The 20,043-nt window shown below is 34.2% G+C and overlaps 1 protein-coding gene across 1 annotated transcript; it reads left to right on the top strand.

The window, feature by feature from the left end:
* The first annotated feature begins 14,822 nt into the window (after nt 1–14,822).
* LOC131077688 (uncharacterized) lies at nt 14,823–15,921 on the top strand. The gene is made up of 3 exons (XM_058015223.2): nt 14,823–14,973; nt 15,073–15,161; nt 15,462–15,921. The coding sequence occupies exons 1-3, from the start codon at nt 14,950–14,952 to the stop codon at nt 15,610–15,612; spliced, it is 264 nt and encodes an 87-aa protein (XP_057871206.1). The 5' UTR covers nt 14,823–14,949; the 3' UTR covers nt 15,613–15,921.
* Nucleotides 15,922–20,043: the final 4,122 nt, after the last annotated feature.

Raw genomic sequence — 20,043 nt, 5'->3', positions numbered from 1 at the left:
TTCGATGGATCATCCACCTCTTGTGAAATATTATATTATTTCTCCTACCTACCCCTAGTATTTCTTACCTACCCTTGTTTCTCATTGAGCCACATGTCATGATTGTGTGCCCATATATCCATATGGCCTTGCCTATATAAGCAGGACCATATTCATTGTATTGGTTAATCCAGTTGATCATTTGCATATTGATGAGAATACAATTTGTTCTTGTCATTCTTTTGTCTCTCTTTTATACTTTTCATTGTGCCCTTGATCTTGGCAAAATATCACATGGTATCAGAGCCATTGGGGCTTCATTGATTGGTTTTTGGAGACATTTTGGAAGGCTTCTATTTTTTGATATGAGGAACAATGCTTTTTGGAGGCATCTTAGAGCGTTTTCGACCTCACCATTGCGCCCAGGAGGCCATTTCCATAAAAATCGAGTATAAACTTCACCTATTTTTGGCAAAAATCAAATTTTGGGTGTTGGAGGAATTTTTTGCCCAATTCAGGCGGTATGATATGGAATTTTCGGATCTCAAAATAAAATAAAAAAATTTTGAATTTTTTTTTTCCAGTTTTGAAAAAGATTATTTCAAATTTTTGAATTTTTTTTTTTGTGGGTCCATACCTTCTGCTTAGTCAGCAGCACATGCTTAGCTGCTCAGTTAGCATTTTTTGAAAAAAATTTAGACCCCTTTCTGTTGAGAAGTTTGGATTTTTGTGGTAACTTTGGAAGCCCATATCTTTCTCAATTTTACTCCTTTTTGGGTACAATTTTTTTGATTTGGGCTAATTTTTCGTGCTCTTCGCAGTGATGTGGTTATTTTTTAACTTTGCTGCATAATTTTTAAAAAATTTTGGATTCTCTCAGTTGTATCAGTCCAATCCTCAATTTTGCAACTTCAAAGGCTTCGTTTAAGCTCATACGACTTCCTTTTCAGGTGTTTTTTTTTTTTAAGTGCATATTTTTTAGTCTACTTTCATAATCTATGATAATATTTTAGATTTTTTGAGTGGAAATTGTACTTTCATATATTGGTCTTATTTGGCCTATTTGGTACTTGTAAATTGCTTGGATCTTAGTTTAGATCTCTTGCATTATTAGTTTGAGTCTCTTTTGGCCTTATTGAGGTATTTGTAAATTTGAAATCAGAAGTCCACTTTGCCATCTTTTGCAAGTGGCCCATTGTACACACACTAAGTATAAAGTGCCAAATCATCTTTTTGGGGGGGGGTTCTTTGATTGAGTGAATTTGGGACAGTGTCTTGTATGATTGTGCATCTCTTTCCTTGTGCTCTTTCATTTTTGTTGCAATGAGTCCTCATAAATTTCCACCTTTAACTCCACATAATTATGCATCATGGAAAATTAAAGTATGGAGCAAATTAATGAAAAAAGGTTTCACACATTACATAGATGGAACTATAGTAGCACCACCTAATCCTAAGGCTGCTCCTAATTCTCAGTTAGAATGGCTCACTAAGAATTTCATGGCTCTTGGAACTTTACATAAGTATGTATCAGATGACCTCATTTTTCACATTGAGAAGTGTACAACAATCAAAGAGGCTTGGGATATGTTTTAGAAATTGTATGGTCAAGTTGATGAAATTAGAGGTTACAAGATTGACAATGAGCTCACCAACTTGGATCCCAAGAGTTTTGATACAATCCAAGATTATGTCACCAAAGCAAATGAGCTAAGAGAAAAGCTTAAGGATTGTGGAATTGACAAAAATGATGCTCAGTTGATATTCAACTTGTTGGACAAGCTTGTACCATTATATGCAGCATTTGTGTCTAGCTTCCAAACTCATTGTTTGACAGTGGGGAGTTCCTACATTATGCCTTCATTTGATGCTTTCATAGAAATGTTGATATTGGAACAATCTAAGTTGTTGAACTTGGGGCTTCTCAAGTCTTCAAAGTCAAAGGCTTTGGTGGCTAATCAAGGGAGTCAAGGAAAAGATTCCAACAAGAAGAAGAAGCAATCTAAGTCAAAGCCACAACAGGAAAAAGGGCAATCATCCTCTCCATCACAAGGTGATTTCTCATCCTCTTCCAAGAAGGGGACTCCACCTAAGAAGGATAAACCAACTTGTGCATATTGTATGAAGTATGGTCATGATGAGCATCGATGCCAAACCAAGCAAGTTGATGAGTTGACAAATCTTCTTACGAAAAACAACATCAACTTGCCATCTGCCTACACAAAGAAGGATTCATCTCCTTCCTCTTCCTCACAGTCTAAGGAAAAATGGTAAGCATGTGTGGCTACAATAGGTTCTTCACAACAATGGATACTTGACTCAGGTGCCTCTTATCACATGGGTTCTACAAAGGAGCAGTTTTCTTCATTGGAGCCATCTAAGGTACCTCACATTTACATAGCTGATGATACACAAGTAGAGGTTGAAGGGAAAGGTTCAGTTGACATGGATGATGGAATATTTGAGAATGTTCTTTATGTTCCTAACTTGTATACCAACCTTCTCTCTATCTACCAAATCACTCATTATGGGAATGTGAAAAAGGTTGAGTTTACACCAGATTCAATTGTGGTAAAGGAACTTGATGATGATGCCTTGGTAGCAGTGGGACAAGTCAATGACAAGTCAAAGCTTTATTCATTCTCCCACTTTGTGCCAAGTTCTTCTTCTAGGGCCTTGCTTACTCATTCAAATTCAGAAAGTAAGCTATGGCATGCGTGGTTTGGTCACCTCAACTACCTCTATCTTCAGTAGCTCAACACTAAAGACATGGTCATAGGTCTACCTCGAATTAGTTTTTCAGAGGGTGTATGTTTAGGTTGTTCCATGGGCAAGCATCTTGAGGAGAAGTTAGATAAGAGGAAAGCTTGGAGAGCTTTGGAAGTTCTTCAACATGTTCACAATGATGTAGCAGGTCCATTTCCAGCACCTTCATTTAGCAAGGCCTGTTATGTCCTCACCTTCATTGATGACTACTCTCGCTTCACTTAGGTCTACTTTCTCATTCATAAGAGTGAAGTATTTGATAGATTTCGGGACTTCAAGACTTGTGTGGAGAAGCAATCCGGGAAAGTGGTCAAGATTCTTTGTAGAGATAATGGAAGGGAATCTCTGAACAAAAGACATGACGATTTTTGTATATTTGAGAGATTGATCTTCAACATTTTGTTGCATACACTCCACAATAGAACGAAGTTGCAGATATTAGGTCCTCGAGACAACTAAGAGGGGGGGGGGGTGAATCAGTTGTCAAATAAATTTAAACCAAAAACAACTTAATCAACTTTCTGCTTAATACCAATGAAACAATCTTTTATACCGGTGGACAGTTTTATCAGATAATTTGCAATGCTGGTAAATATTAATGCATGAAACAAAAAGACAAAGTCATCCACAACACATAACACCAATATTTGTACATGGAAACCCTGTAAGGGGAAAAAACATGATGGGAAACCTTACCCACAATCAGATGATACTACTACAGATAGTAAGTGTATACAAATGGGGTCTGCACATGCAGAAAGGCCAAGCGCCTAGAGCTCATTACTCAAACACAAAATAGGAGTCACACTGACTACAATTGGATTGTTAAATCCAATAAGGATGTACTACTCAAAATAGCATCTTCATATGCTAGATTCAGTACTGGTGTAGTTCTGATATGCTTTCACAAAACCTTCCTTCACCTTCAAATGATGTCTGTGTGTATAGCTCTACTTATTCTCGCATATACCTTCACACAAATCTTCTTTCCATTCCCTTACCGATCTTATAAATAAGATCTTATATTTATATCATAACCTAAGACCAATTTTAGTAGGTCGGCTCTACAAGATATTAAAATAAAATCATTTTAAAAATAAATTAATGCCCGATGCAATAACTGATTCAACATGTCAGCTTAATGTATTTACAACAATAATAAGTCATCTCCATAGCATGCCATGTTGATCTGGAAAAGATAAACCTACCGGTGTATAACCTGGATCTATTTGTCGGTAACAACAAATATGAAAATATGAATATACCGATAAAAAAAACTCCAAGACAAGGTGTCCACACGATGTCTTCGACATAACCAAGTGTTTTCCATGTCCTTCCAAGTGCTGGTGATCATTATATCCTGTCGGTGTACCATATACCGGTGACTGTGCATAAGTCACTTGCTTGCCGGTGAATGTTGCTGATTCTCCAAAGTGCCAGAGTTGATAAGTGCTTAGTAGGTGTTGACATCAATGACAAAACCATACCAAAATATCAACAATCTCCCCCTTTGGCATTGATGGCAGCACAAGATGGAAAAACCATCAAAGTGCCAAAACATAAATGCCAAATACCAAAAGCCAACAATCTCCCACTAACTAGAAATCAAAATATAGATATAGAGAGTAACAATCTCTCCCAAAGTATCAATCTCTCCCCCTGAGAGTAACATGTGTTTCCTTGTGTTTTTCCATACCAATCTCCCCCACTTTGACATCAAATGCCAAAGTTATTACCAAGCCAAGTTCATATACAAAATACCAATCAATTTAGTATGCCAACTACTCCCCCTAAGAAGTAGCTTCCTCATCAAAGCCAGAGTAAAAGATTTCTCTGTTAATTCTTTCGGTTGATGACAAACATCAACTTCCTAAGTCTCTACCAGTGGGGGTGTGACCCCAAGCTGGTCTCTAAGATATTCAAAAGTCTCCTTAGGTAGAGGTTTAGTGAAGATATCTACAATCTGCTCTTTAGTATTCACATAAACCAATTTTATTTCCTTTGCTTCAATATTTTCCCTTAGAAAATTTAGTTTGATGGAAACATGTTTTGCTTTAGAATGTAGTACCAAATTCTTAGATATATCAATTGCTACAGTGTTATCACAATAGATAGTTATAGGTTCCTTGCATTTTACCTTTATGTCTTTCAACATTTGTTTAAGCCATAGTACCTGTGTACAGTTAGGTGCTGCTGCAACATATTCTAATTCTATTGTTGATAAAGATGTACAACTTTGTTTCTTACTTAACCAAGAAACTAGTCTGCTTCCAAGAAAAAATGCTCTGTCGGTGGTGCTTTTTCTATCATCCACATCTCCTGCCCAATTTGCATCTGTGTATGCATGTAATTCAAAGTTTTTATCTCTAGGATACCATAATCCAAGATTTATAGTGCCTTGTAAGTATCGAAAAATCCTTTTTACTACTGATTCATGATTTTCTTTGGGATTACTCTGAAATCTTGAAACAATACATACTGCATTCATGATATCAAGTCTGGTTTGTGTCAAATATAGTAAACCTCCTATCATATATTTGTACCTAGTTGGATTAACAGGTGTAGATTCATCCCTTAGTGATAGTTTCTCATTTGTAGTCATAGGTGTACTTACCAGTTTAGAGTTCTCCATCCCAAATTTCTTTAGTAACTCCTTTAAGTACTTGGATTGACTCAAGAATATACCTTTATCAGTCTGTGAAATCTGCAATCCTAAAAAGAATTTTATTTCTCCAATCATAGACATTTCAAATTCTTGTTGCATTTCAATAGAAAATTCTTTACATAATCCATCTTCTCCTCCAAAGATTATATCATCAACAAAAACTTCTATAACTAGGATGTCATCAATAGTCACTTTATAATATAAGTTGTTGTCAACATTACCTTTAGAAAAAACCAATCTTCAAAAGATACTTATCCAATCTTGCATACCAAGCTCTTGGAGCTTGCTTCAATCCATACAAAGATTTCCTTAACCTGCAAACCATATCTTTGTTATCTATCAAAGAAAATCCATCAGGTTGTTCAATGTAAACTTCTTCTTCAAGATCTCCATTCAAAAATGCACATTTAATATCCATTTGATATACTTTGTAGTTCTTGTGTGCTGCAAAAGAAAAAATAATCTGACTGCCTCAATTCTAGCTACCAGTGCAAAAGTTTCATTATAATCAATTCCTTCTTTATGAGAATATCCCTTACACACTAGTTTTTCTTTATTTCTGATAACCTTACCATCTTCATTAAGTTTTTTTTTGAATACCCATTTGGTTCCAATTACATTTTTATCTTTAGGTCGGGGAACTAATGTCCAAGTGTTATTCTTCTCAATTTGTTCTAATTCTTCTTCCATAGCTTTAATCCAATATTTATCTTCACATGCCTCATTAACTGATGATGGTTCAATTTGAGAAATAAGACATACCTCTTCATTTTCCAATATTCCTCTTGTCATAACTCCTTTATACTTATTTCCAATTATCTGATCTTCAGAATGACTCAGTCTTACATACCGAGGTGTCTTTGTTTGATGTTGTTCCTCAGTTACTGTGGAATTTTCAAATGATACTAGTGTAACTGGATCTTCATTATGTACCGGTGGATTCAGTGTAGTTTCATTTGTTAGAATTTCTATTGCCAGTTCAGAATCTATATACCTCGAAGTTCCTCTGAATTGTTCATCAATCTTCACATTTGTACTTTCAACAATTTTCTGCAATCTTTTGTTAAAACATCTATATGCTTTACTCTTATATGAATAACCAAGAAATATTCCTCCATCACTTCTAGGATAAAATTTTCCAATGTACTCATCTCTTCTAATATAGCATTTACTTCCAAAAATTCTGAAATATTTAAGAGTAGGAGTAATACCAAACCATAGTTTGTGAGGGGTCTTACCGGTTTCACCTTTGATGTGAACTTTGTTGAATGTATAGACCGTTGTACTTACTGCTTCTCTCCAATATACATGTGGTAGATTTGCTTCTGATAACATACTTCTAGCTGCATCCAAGATAGTTCTGTTTTTCCTTTCAACAACTCCATTCTGCTGTGGTGTCCGAGGTGATGATAGCTATCTTCTGATTCCATTTACTTCACAGAATGCATTAAATTCCTTAGATGTAAATTCTCCTCTTTGATCTGATCTTAGACATTTGATTTTCTTACCGGTTTCATTTTCTACCATTGCTTTGAACATTTTGAACTTTCCAAGTGCTTCTAATTTTTCTCTGAGAAAAGTAACCCAACACATTCTAAAATAGTCATCAATGATTAGCATGAAATATCTATCACCTTGTAAGCTTTTAGTTCTAGCCAGACCACATAAATTAGTATGAATTAAATCAAGAGCATTATTGTATTTTTCTAGAATACTTTCGAAACTAGCTCTAACTTGTTTTCCAAATTGACATTCCTTACATACTGTATTGTGAGGTTTGACAATTTTAGGTAAATCTCTAGCTACCTTAGTAGTACTGATTTTCACCATGCAATCAAAGTTTACATGATAGAGTCTCTTATGCCATAGCCAACTTTCATCAATATGTGCAATCAAGCATGTCTTTTCACTATTATTCAAATGAAATATATTACCTCTAGTCTGATTACCGGTTGCAATTTCCAAACCAGTTCTATTCATGATTTTGCATTTTCCATTTTTGAATTGTAACTGAAATCCTTTCTCAACTATTTGACCAACACTCAAAAGATTATGCTTTAAACCTTCAACATAGTAAACATTGTTAGTATTATGCTTACCATCAAGAGATATTGTACCCTTACCTTTGATCAAACAAGCTTTGTCATCTCCAAATCTCACTAAGCATCCATTGTATTCTTGAAAGTTCAAGAATTTACCTTTATCTCCTATCATATGATGTGAGCATCCCGAATCAATGATCCACTCATCCTTTACTTCAATTTTAGCTGCCAAGGCTTGCTCTACCGGCTGGACCTTAGGTGTCGGTTGATCTTCTATTATAGCAACAAAAACCCATCCATTGTTTGTCGGATCCTCATCAGAATCATCAGTCACTCCTTCATCAGCAAGATAACAAGATTTGTCTTTATTCTTCTTAAATCTGTATCTCTGATATTCAAGGTTATGCTTGTATGTTTTTCTAGCTTCTTCTCTTAGTCTAGCATGTCTATCAGAGCATCTTGAGGCCATATGACCAATCTTATTACAGTTAAAACATTTAAAGGGTGCTTTACCTTCATACTTACTTCCAACTGGGCCTTTAGGCATTTTCCTTGCAAATAGTGCTTCAAGTTCTTCAAGTTCTTCATTTTCTTTCCTACTTTCTTCAAGTTCTCTTGCATAAAAAGCTTTCCAATCAAATTTTTCAAATGATGATGCAGATGATGTTGATGCTTTAAAGGCTAAATCTGTCTTTATAGTAGCAACAAGACCAAATTCCTCAATTTCAAAGGCTAAAAGTCTTCCAATCAATGTATCTCTAGTTACTGATGTATTAGGCATTGTTCTTAACTCATTTATAGAAGTAACCTTCATTTTGTATGCCGGTGGCAATCCTCTTAAAACTTTTGAAACAATTTCATCCTCACTTAAGGTTCCTCCACAACATTTAATACCCAAAACAATTTCATTAACTCTTTCCATAAAAGCAGAAATCCTTTCATCTTCTTCCATTTTCAGATTTTCATACTTGCCCTAGAAGCTTTCAAGTTTTGCAATTTTGACTATAGAATCTCCTTCATTTAGTGTTTCCAGATGATCCCAAATAGCTTTAGCAGTTGATCTGTTTGATAATCCCATTATTTGTTGATCTGTTAATGCGCTCAAAAGTGCTTCTCTTGCTTTGCAATCATTTTCCTCATCTTTAGTCAAGTTAGGTGGATTAGGCTGACTTGGAGTGGGAGCAGTATATCCATTCTTTGTAACTTCCCAGATGTCCTTTCCAATGCAATTTAGATGTGTCTCCATTGTGATCTTCCATATGCCATAGTTGGTACCATCAAGTTTAGGACTGTCCTTTCTGAAATAGTTAGTAGACATTGGATGTCCTCAAGCTGTTAAACTTTTGGAAAAGAGGACTAGGCTCTGATACCAATTGTTAGGTCCCAGAGACAACTGAGAGGGGGGGTGAATTAGTTGTCAAATAAATTTAAACCAAAAACAACTTAATCAACTTTCTACGTAATATCGGTGAAACAGTCTTTTATACAGATGGACAGTTTTATCAAATAATTTGCAATACCAGTAAATATTAATGCATGAAACAAAAAGACAAAATCGCCCACAACACATAACACCAATATTTGTACGTGGAAACCCTGTAAGGGGAAAAACCACGGTGGGAAACCTTGCCCATAATTAGATGATACTATTGCGGATAGTAAATGTATACAAATGGGGTCTGCACATGCAGAATGGCCAAGTGCCTAGAGCTCGCTGATCAAACACAAAATGGGAGTCACACTGACTACAATTGGATGGTTAAATCCAATAAGGATGTACTGCTCAAAATAACATCTTCATATGCTGGATTCAGTACAGGTGTAGTTTTGATATGCTTTCACAAAACCTTCCTTCACCTTCAAATGATGTTTGTGTGTATAGCTCTGCTTATTCTCACATATACCTTCACACAAATCTTCTTTGCATTCCCTTACTGATCTTACAAATAAGATCTTATATTTATATCATAAACTAAGACCAATTTTAGTAGGTCAGCTCTACAAGATATTACAATAAAATCATTTTACAAATAAATTAATGCCCAATGCAATAACTGATTCAACATGTCAAATTAATGCATTTAAAACAATAATAAGTCATCTCCATAGCGTGCCATGCTGATCTGGAAAAGATAAACCTCCCGGTGTATAACCTGGACCTATTTGCCGGTAACAACAAATATGCAAATACGAATATACCAATAAACAAAACTCCAAGACAAGGTGTCCACACGATGTCTTCGACATAACCAAGTGTTTTCCATGTCCTTCCATGTGTCGGTGGTCATTATATCTTGCCGGTGTACCATATACCAGTGACTGTGCATAAGTCACTTGCTTACCGGTGAATGTTGTTGATTCTCCAAAGTGCCAGAGTTGATAAGTGTTTAGTAGGTGTTGATATCAATGACAAAACCATACCAAAATAGCAATAGCAGAACACAAGAATAGAACTCTCAAAGAAATGGCTAGTTGAATGATACATGCACGTTCTCTTGATCCCACCTTTTGGGCAGAGTCTATCAGTTGTGCCACACACATCCAGAATTGGGTTCCTCACAAAGCTTTGCAAGGTATTACTTCTTTTGAGGCTTGGGATGGTAGGAAACGGACTGTGAAACATTTCAGAGTCTTTGGGTGTCCAGCATGGGCTCACATACCTCTGTAGAAACGCAAGGCATTGGAACCTCAGAGTCGGCCTTGCATTTTTGTTGGATGTCTTGAGGGTGTTAAGGCATAGAGATTGATGGATCCTGAGACACATTAGGTGTTTATTGAGAGGAGTGTTCATTTTGAGGAGAGCTCTCCTAGCTTAGCCTCTCTACCTCCTCCACCTTCCTCCATTGTGGATAGTGATGCTAGTGATTCAGATGATGAGACTCCTTCAACTATGACTCGTAGGGTTACACCTTTGTAGGGTCCACTTGCAATTGAGGAGCCTCATTCTCCACCTCCACCTAGACCTCGTTGGGATAGACAGACACTTGAGTCAGCGGGTTCTCTTCTTGTGGATCCTTCAGATACACAGAGGAATCGATCATAGCATCAAGATCTTCCACATTAATTCATTGCTACCGCTTCTGATCCATAGACATTTCAGGAAGCATCAGGCGTTCCTGAGTGGGACCAAGCTATGGAGGAAGAGTATAGTTCCTTGATGAGGAACAACACATGGGATTTAGTCCATCTCCCTAAGGGAAGAAAGATGGTTCGATGTAAGTGGATCTATCAGACCATGTTTGTAATAGATGGTAGTGTAGATAAGTATAAGGCTCTACTTGTTGCGAAAAGTTTCTCTCAAGTTCCAGGTGTTGACTATACTGAGACCTTTGCGCCCGTAGCCAAGATGAACTCCATTCACTTGACACTTGCTATTGCTACAACTCATGGTTGGGTTGTACATCATATGGATGTGAAGAGTGCTTTTCTTCATGGGGATCTTGATGAGGAGATTTATATGGAACAGCCACAGGGTTTCATCTAGGATACTTCCTTGGTTTGCAGACTAAGGAAATCTCTCTATGACCTCAAGCAGACCCTCAAGCAAATCTCTCTATGATGCCAAGATGAATTCCTTTCTTGTCTCAGCAGGGTTCACCACGTGTCATTCTGATCTGAATATCTACATTTTGCGATAGGATGACCCCCACTTGATACTTGTGCTCTATGTTAACGATTTGATCATTACAGGGAGCACCACATCCATCATTAGCAGGGTCAAATATCTTTGCATGACAGATTTGCTATGACTGACTTGGGTCTTTTGCACTACTTTCTCAGGATAGAGATTTCCCAGTCACCTTCCGGGATTACACCATCACAGCCCAAGTATGCTCTTGATCTTCTTGCACACTTTCATATGGCTGATTGTAAGCTTGCCCCGACTCCCTTTCTTTCAGGAGTCAAGCTTGAGGCTCAGTGTTCTTCTCCACCAATTGATGCCACATTGTATCGTCAGCTTGTGGGAAGTCTTATCTACTTGACTCATACATGCCCTAATATTTCATTTGCAATTGGCATGGTTTCCCACTTCATGCAATAAGCACATGAGCTTCATTGGAAAGCCGCCAAACACATCCTTCATTACATCCAGGGTACACATCACTATGGGATTCACTATGCACCAGGCACATGACTTCGCTTGGTTGGTTACACAGACTCTGATTGGGCTGGTGATCTTGATGATCATAAGTTTTCTTCAGGTTACAGTTTTCACCTTGGTTTAGGCCCCATTTGTTGGTAGAGAAAGAAGAAGCATCCTATTGCTCTCTCTTCGACTAAGGTTGAGTATCGAGGAGTTGTTAACGCAACGACTGAGACCATTTGGCTTCAGCAGATTCTCAAAGAGTTTGGGTTCACCACTCCATGGCCGACAGTTCTACATTGTGACAATCAGAGTGCTATTGCAATCTCGAAGAACCCGGTCTAGCACCAGCGGACCAAACACATTGAGATCCATATGCACTATATCCGAGAGCTGATTCAAGAGCAGATCATTGATTTGCAGTATTGTCCTACAATAGAGCAGATTGCAGACATAATCACCAAACCTTTCACCGAGAGTAAGTTCCAGTAGTTGCAAGCTCTCTTCGGGGTGCAAGATGTCTCATTAGGTGGGGGGTCAGCTGACTTCTCCTTCCTCTCTTATGGGTGGGACTTTTTCCTCTTTGAGGTTTTGTCCTTCTTCTTTGAGAGTCTTTTGTACATTCATCTCTCTTTTGGGGGGGATTTTTTTCCCACTGGTTTTATCCCTTTATCCATTTGTGAGAGATTTCATTGCATAGTTTTTTTTGTATTTTCATATTGTACATGGGTACCTATCATGGCCTCGTAGCCAGGACCCATCTTGCATTGTTGACTTGAGTCTTCATTCCCCTAAGTTGTACTTATGGGGGGTGTTGGTGTAAATAAATATTCATAATGGATATTATTACACTTTACTTAAGTTAACTTAGGATAATGCATCTCTTCGTAGTTTGGATTTGAGACACTTAGGGAAGTGTGCACATAGGGATATAGCTTGTAGAAGAAATTCCACCTTTTGTAGTCTTCTTTTGCTGTTACACTCCACATTTGGTGGATCATCCACCTCTTGTGGAATATTATATTATTTCTCCTACGTACCCCTAGTATTTCTTACCTACCCTTGTTTCTCATTGAGCCACATGTCATGATTGTGTGCCCGTATATCCATATGGCCTTGCCTATATAAGCAGACCTATATTCATTGTATTGGTTAATCTAGTTGATCATTTGCATATTGATGAGAATACAGTTTTATCTTGTCATTATTTTGTCTCTCTTTTATACTTTTCATTGTGCCCTTGATCTTGGCAAAATATCACATGGTATTAGAGCCATTGGGGCTTCATTGATTGGTTTTTGGAGACATTTTAGAAGGCTACTATTTTTGGATATGAGGAACAATGCTTTTTGGAGGCATGTGATCTAAGTATCTCTTATAACAATACATCTTTCCTATAAAGTATGGGTCCAGTTCCTTAGCTATGTGATTATATGTTTTCTTATGAGTGGGAGTAATCACACATTTCCTTGCTAGTTCATCCCATGAAGCAAACCTTTTCTCAATAAATAGATCCCTAATGTTGGAGATGCCAAGAGAATTTCAAGCCTTTGCAGAGAAGCTTTGAGTAAGATCTAGGGGTTTATCATTGAGCTGGGCACCATACACCAAATTGATCTGTCAAGGATAGACTAGGAAGGAGGATCTCCAACTACCTCCCTGGAGCCTACCAAGTTTTTGACTCAAGTCCCTGCCTTCCACAAAGAGGAGAAGATCACCAAGCCAAAAATATCAACCTCAAAATTCCCCATTAATATATCAAGAAAGTTCACTTGAGGCCACGATTTCCCTTTTTTCGGTTTAGACAGAGTTAAATTATTCCTTATTAACACCTTCCAAGGTTCATCTCCCTTGATGGTTTTACAGATCCATTTTGATGCAAGGGCAACACCATGGCTTTTAAGATCCCTAAGACCAAGTCCTCCAAACCTTTTAGGGTTACAACACAATTCCCAAGAGACACAATGTCTCTTCTTACCACCTTTGCCATTTGACCATAGAAAATCCCTTAGAATCTTTTCTAGTTTATTGACTTGATAATTGACAAATAACTAGGTGGATGAATAGTATATAGCATGTGAGGAGAAGACCTTCCATACAACTTGAATCCTCCAAGGTAGGGAGAGAAGATGGTTCTACCATTTAACATGTTTCTTCTCCATCTTAGTTTAGATCCAATCCCACATGTCTTTTGGAGAGGGGGGATGTAGCAAAGGGGATCCCCAAATATATTACAATCTTGGAGGGGCTTGACCAAATCCACCCTTTAGCACACAACTCTCACTTACGCAATGATTAATACCATGGTGCTAGGAAGAATTCCCCTCCTTCAACCCTAAACTAAACTTTAGGACCAAATAATATATAATATATAACATATAACCTACATTAGTAGTACAAAGATCATAACCATTTTGGATAGTAATTATTTATAATATAGGTAGTTTACTATCTAATTGTAATAGATGAATATGAAATTTCATTAGCCATGGGCACATATATAGAATAAAAATAGACAAAAATAAATAAATTTTTTTTAATACTTTTTTGTTTAAATTTTTTGATCTCTTTAATTTATTATAGAACCATTTTATTTATGACATACGTATATATTAAACTATTTTATTTACTTAGATTTGACATTTTTATTTTCAAACAAGAACATCATTTTTAAATTATTTTTTTTCCACCGAAATGTTTTTACCCATTAATTAGACCTTTCAAAATAATTAAAAAATTAATATTTCTACTTTATTTTATTATAAAACTATTATATTTACTTCAAAATTAACAAACTTTACATTTAAAAATATATATATACTGTTCTATTTAAATGCTTCTTCTAAACAATTTTGCCTTGTCCAACGTCTTCATAATTAAGCCCAAAAAACCCGGTCAATTAAAGAATTTATACCACTCTCTTGTATGAAGTAAAGGTAAGAATAAATAAATCATATTTATCTAAAGAGTGTTCTAGATCATTGATTTTTATATTCCGTTAAGAAATTATTTTTCACATGATCAATAAAAATTCAAAAACATCATGAGGCCAAGATTTAAAGGGCAGCCACCATCATTGAAAAGAAGAGCCTCAAATTTTAATAGCTCCCTCATTATGCCCACGGATAAAAACAGCCTTTTTAAATGTAACAAACCATCACAAGCCAAGTCAAACAAAATAAATCGCGCAGTTAACAATCTTATTTTATTTTTAGTTCATAATTAAAACTATTCTTAACAGCTGGAAGATGACAACCGTCTAGAGCCCACTGAATGAAACGGCTTTTTCTGGTTTAGCCCATCGTTTCAAATCTTCCCACAACCCTAAATATATTGTAGCAACGGAAAATTCTTTCCACGTACATTTTTATCTCATCAATCTATTTCCATCTGTGTTGTGTTTCATTAATGCAATGGGGCGCTGGATAAAACCAGAGGTTTGTCAATTGCCTTGAAAATTTCAGTAATATTTTCAGTGATATATGTTGTTTAAATTCAGTTGTAGCATGTTTTAAGCTTAATGGGTATGTATGCAGGTTTATCCACTGTTTGCAGCCACAGGCGTCGCTGTCAGTATGTGTGTATTTCAATTGGTTCGGAACTTGATAACAAATCCTGATGTCAAGTAAGGCTTTTGTAAGATTGAAGGGTTCTTTTTTATGGAGAATTTTATATTGTCTTCCACTTGTTTTATTATCTTGTGTGAAACATTGGCTGATTTGGATGCGTCTATTTTCGGATGAGTTTGTAGGTTTGTTTTGGATTCAGAATAGCTGCGGCTTATTTTTATTATAGATATGTTTTGGATTCTTTTATGAGATTGAATTATCTGTAGGATGGTTATAACAAACTGTAAAGAGTTTTTGTGGGGGTTTCAATTTGGGTATGAGGAATTTTGACAGAATTCTGTGTGGTGTGTGTGTAGGATTTCAAAAGAGAATCGTCGCGTTGATGTTCCAGAGAATTGGGAAGAAGGGAAGAGATATGCAGAACATGGTGTGAGAAAGTATGTGCGCGAAAGGGCCCCTGAGATTATGCCTACTATCAACTCATTCTTCAATAACACTTCTAAGTGAACGTCAAATGTTACTGGATAATATCTTATGATTTTTTTATATGATTTTTTTTACAAGAAACGATGCTTAAATAATTTTACAGTGTATGTGATGTACCTCATTAATGAGGATTTTTTATTTGTGAATTGGATTTTAAGCGAAAAGAGTGAAAATGGTTTTGCACTTATGAAAAGCCGTCTTGTACATAAGGCCTTCAACTCAAATTGATTTTGATTTTGATAAAGCCTAAATCCTTATAGAACAGTTAACAATGAAAGAAAGGGATTTTCTAAATAAATTGTTTATATGTGATTTTTTTTACAAATTTATTGGTGAGATTTGTTTTATAACAAAATCTATTTTTTAACTAAATTTGTCAAAGGGTTATGTTTAATTGATTAAAAAAGTATTGGGTTTTATTGTGGATGTTCAAGTTCTAATCTTTGAATAGACATGCTAAATTTTAACTTGTGATTCTTAGATTTTCATTGTTGGTTCTTAGTGTGATTCTATGATAAAGTATTTTTCATTTGGTTTAATGTCTATTTTGAAAAAATGTTCTTCATACATAATAAATCTTCCTCCTATGCTATCCATTTAACCATTATACACATTTCTTTACACAAAATACTCATCCTCACTCATATCATCACACATCCGAAAAAAAATTGATGCCTCAATTGTGACTCTTGATCTGTCATTTAAGTTTCTAGTATGTTTATTCAAATAAATAAAAAAATAAAAAATAATATTAAAAACTAGATTTTCTACTATGTAACCCCTAGATAGAGTTTGTGAGATTTCATGAATTCATACCTAAATAAATATCCTTACATATTGTCAATATAATAATTTTATTTTACGGTGATTACAAATGTACCATTCAATATTCTAGATCTTAAAGTAGATTAGATTCAAAACAATATCAAACATTGCATTGATTTGTTATATAGCTAAATAAGTTTCATTATTTTTGTTTTTTATTTTCACATTTAATTACTTGTAATTTTAAAAGAAATATTAATACACATTAATCATAAATAGCTAATCTTATTGAACATATTTTATTTTTTTATAAATTATTTTATTTATTGCACACAATCCCTATGTCCTTGCTATTATAGAGGACATGTGATTTCTATAAATTTTACTACTCCATCTAATATTTTCCTTCTTTTGTGAAGTTGATTAGTACCCATCAATGGTTATTATATAAACCTATTCCATTCATTCATGCTCCTAATAATGATAATATGGGTTATGTGATGATCTATCTTTTTTATGGACATAATGATATAGTTTTATCCTTCACTTACTCCTACTATTGTTGCATCTCATTGGGTGAAAACAAAAGTTGTCACAATTTATGAGAAAATTTTAGCACATTTAATTTAAATATTTCAACTATATTTTTTCCTAATATACATTCTAGATATATTTGATCAATAGCTTTTCTAGATACATGTTGGACATTTTGGTGCAATTTTTTTTTCCAAATGTATCAAAGAAAATTAATGTTCCCAACACTTTCTTCAAGCATTTAACATTTTTTTGAAACATTTCAAATGTGCCTTTTTTAGATTTTAACAATATTATAATAATTATTATATTTTTTTAATCTTCACACCAATTGCATCAATAGTTGAAATTGATTCTATTTAGAAAATATTAAATTTATTATTATTATTAAATTCAATGCATTAGAAGAGCCAATATTGGTCAAGTGTAGTATATTTTTAAGGTAAATAAGCTTTAACAACTAAAATTTTAATTTCACACTACTTCAAGAAATATTCTTTTTTTCAACAATCAAATAATTATAACTAAATAAATTATACTAAATTAATTTATTAATCTTTAAAAATAAATCATAAATTACATATAGAGTTTATATCATTCTAAAATTTATTAAATATATTAATTATATTTATTTGTAAGTAAAATTTGAACCTATGTTTACTAGATTTCTTTATAAAAGGATGAAAAAATTTGGCAGTCTAAACTCGTGATGATCTTACATCTATAAAGTCATATTTTTTCGGACAACATATCTCCTCTCATACATGACAAACATTTCATTTTGAATCTATCGATACTAATATTTCATATAATATTTTTGTACGTATTGATAGATTACGACTTAATGAATATTCATTAGGTATGTTGACTTTATGGATAATTTAGTTTCTCATTTAAAATTATAAGATGACATTATAAGACTTAATAATTAACTTTAAAATGGTGATAATGGTAGGTTGATGATGTCTTACATGTGAAATGATTATTATTCACTAATTTTTTTAATTTTTTACTATTTATGTGAACATAGATACTGAAAATTTATTGACGTGTAAGTATATATTGAATTAGGTGTTAGAGCTCTACATTGATTCATCTCATTTTTTCTAAATTTATTTTCATATATTTTGATAACAAGATAATATTAAAAAATAAATAATGAATAATCAAGAAAACCAACCAAAATCAAGAGACTATATAATCTTATCACAAGCCTTGGACATGCCTGGCTTGATACCTAGAACAACCTATAAAATGAACATATTCTTAAGTAATCCATTTAAAAAGATCCCCTACTTAAGTGATATCACATAGTCCAAAATCTATTTTAGATGATAAGAAATAAAATTAGTAATGATATTTTAAGAGACATTACAAAGAAAAATAGGAAAAAATAGATAAAAATAATTGGCCCCTACTTTTTATTAGGGAGGGTAATAAAAAAAATTTGAATTAATTGCTTAAAGAATTTGCTTATTAGTTTAAGATTCCAATATAACATATATAAGACCATCCTTTAAGATATACAAAAGCCATCAAGACCAAGAGACATTTATCATCCTTTCTTCATTTGATAAACAACATTTTTCAATTCCTCAAGAGTAAAAGGGTCCATAAGAATACTATTTATTTCCTTAGCAACCAAAGAAGGAAAATAACCTAAGATTACCCTATCCTCATCTACCATAGCTGGACTATTTTCCTTAAGTTAAAAAAATGAAGAACCAATTCCCTATTAATCTACTAGATGAAGAATGATAACCAATTCCCTATTAATCTACTAGATGAAGAATGATAAATTACTTGAAAAGAGGTGATAGATATATTTGAAACCACTATCTACTTTAGTATAAACCAAATTATGAACAATCATATTGTTCTTGAACAAGGCTGAAGAAGAGTCTATCTAACTCAAACCCCTAAGATTCTTTTGAAGATTAAAGATTTAATTGAAGTCTGTAGCCAAGATCTAAGGGAATTTTAGGAAAATAAGGAACAAACAAACTAAATATGCAACACAAAATATCTTACTATAAAAATATTATAGGAGAATTAACATTAGATAAGAAAATAGGATTGATTGAATCAAAATAGATACCCATCAAAAACATAGAAAATTTTCTCATTGACCAATTTGAAAATGTAATTGAACAAGAGTCCCATAGACAAGCTAACCTTCCTACAAAACCCTTGGCATCTATACATTGACATTGCCTATCTTTCTAGAGTATATAAGTAGTTAACATTTCCCCACAAAGAATTTAAAATATCTAAGGAAAAATGTGTTAGTCTAATGAATCCCGATAAGATTTTTTTTAAGATCCACAAACTCATAAGTCAAAGCCTGCTCTTTCAAATAAGTCCATCATCAACTGTAACTTTAGAATTAATAATAAGAGTGGGACAAACCTCATTCTTTATCAATCCTGTCATCAAATTTAATTTCATAAGTAATAAAAAATAAATTATTATTAGAATCTTAAAATTTATTATTATTATTATTATTTAATTATTTACTTCAAACATATCGAGTGAAAAAAATAAAATTCTTTTTCATATCACATTATGACATCGGCTTACAAAACCTTGCAAAATTACGCACTTTATTTTTTATTAATATTTCTGTATTTATCTCTACCAAGCATTGCTGGGAAAAGCTTATCAAGATCGAATATCCCTTGCATCTTTTGCTTGCTAACAAAGCGTGCCTTTCATGTTTACTATATTCTATCACTAATTGGAAAGATAAGTTATCTTTATCTAAACAGGATTTCAAAGCTTTGGTTTTTATATTTCTCCACAGATTTGTTTTCTAGATGATCGATGAAAATTCAAATGACATGTGGCCAAGAAATAAAGGGTAGTCAAGATCAAATTTGAGTAGAATGAATAGGCAGAAATTTTGATTATGCCCACGGTTTGCGCACCAGGAAAACTAAAACAGCCTATCTACCAACGATAACAAGCTAAGTCAAAGAAGATCACCCAGTTGACATTCTTTTTTTTGTACTCAATAATTAAAACTATCCTACACATCTGGACCCACAGAATCCAACGGCTATTCTGGTTTAGCCCATCGTTTCAAATTCCCATAATCATTAATAAATTGGAGGAGGGAGAGCCAATTCCACATTAATTTCATTTTATCTGAAC

Source organism: Cryptomeria japonica, chromosome 8, assembly GCF_030272615.1.
Source record: "Cryptomeria japonica chromosome 8, Sugi_1.0, whole genome shotgun sequence".
Classification (NCBI taxonomy): Eukaryota; Viridiplantae; Streptophyta; class Pinopsida; order Cupressales; family Cupressaceae; genus Cryptomeria; species Cryptomeria japonica.
This window is presented reverse-complemented; position numbering and strand designations above follow the sequence as displayed.

Excerpts from the sequence above, each read along its gene's own strand:
- LOC131077688 (XM_058015223.2), top strand. The coding sequence starts at position 14,950 with ATGGGGCGCTGGATAAAACCAGAG. Across the intron at positions 14,974-15,072 it reads GGCGCTGGATAAAACCAGAG|GTTTATCCACTGTTTGCAGC; the intron begins GTTTGTCAATTG and ends GTATGTATGCAG. Across the intron at positions 15,162-15,461 it reads ATAACAAATCCTGATGTCAA|GATTTCAAAAGAGAATCGTC; the intron begins GTAAGGCTTTTG and ends GTGTGTGTGTAG.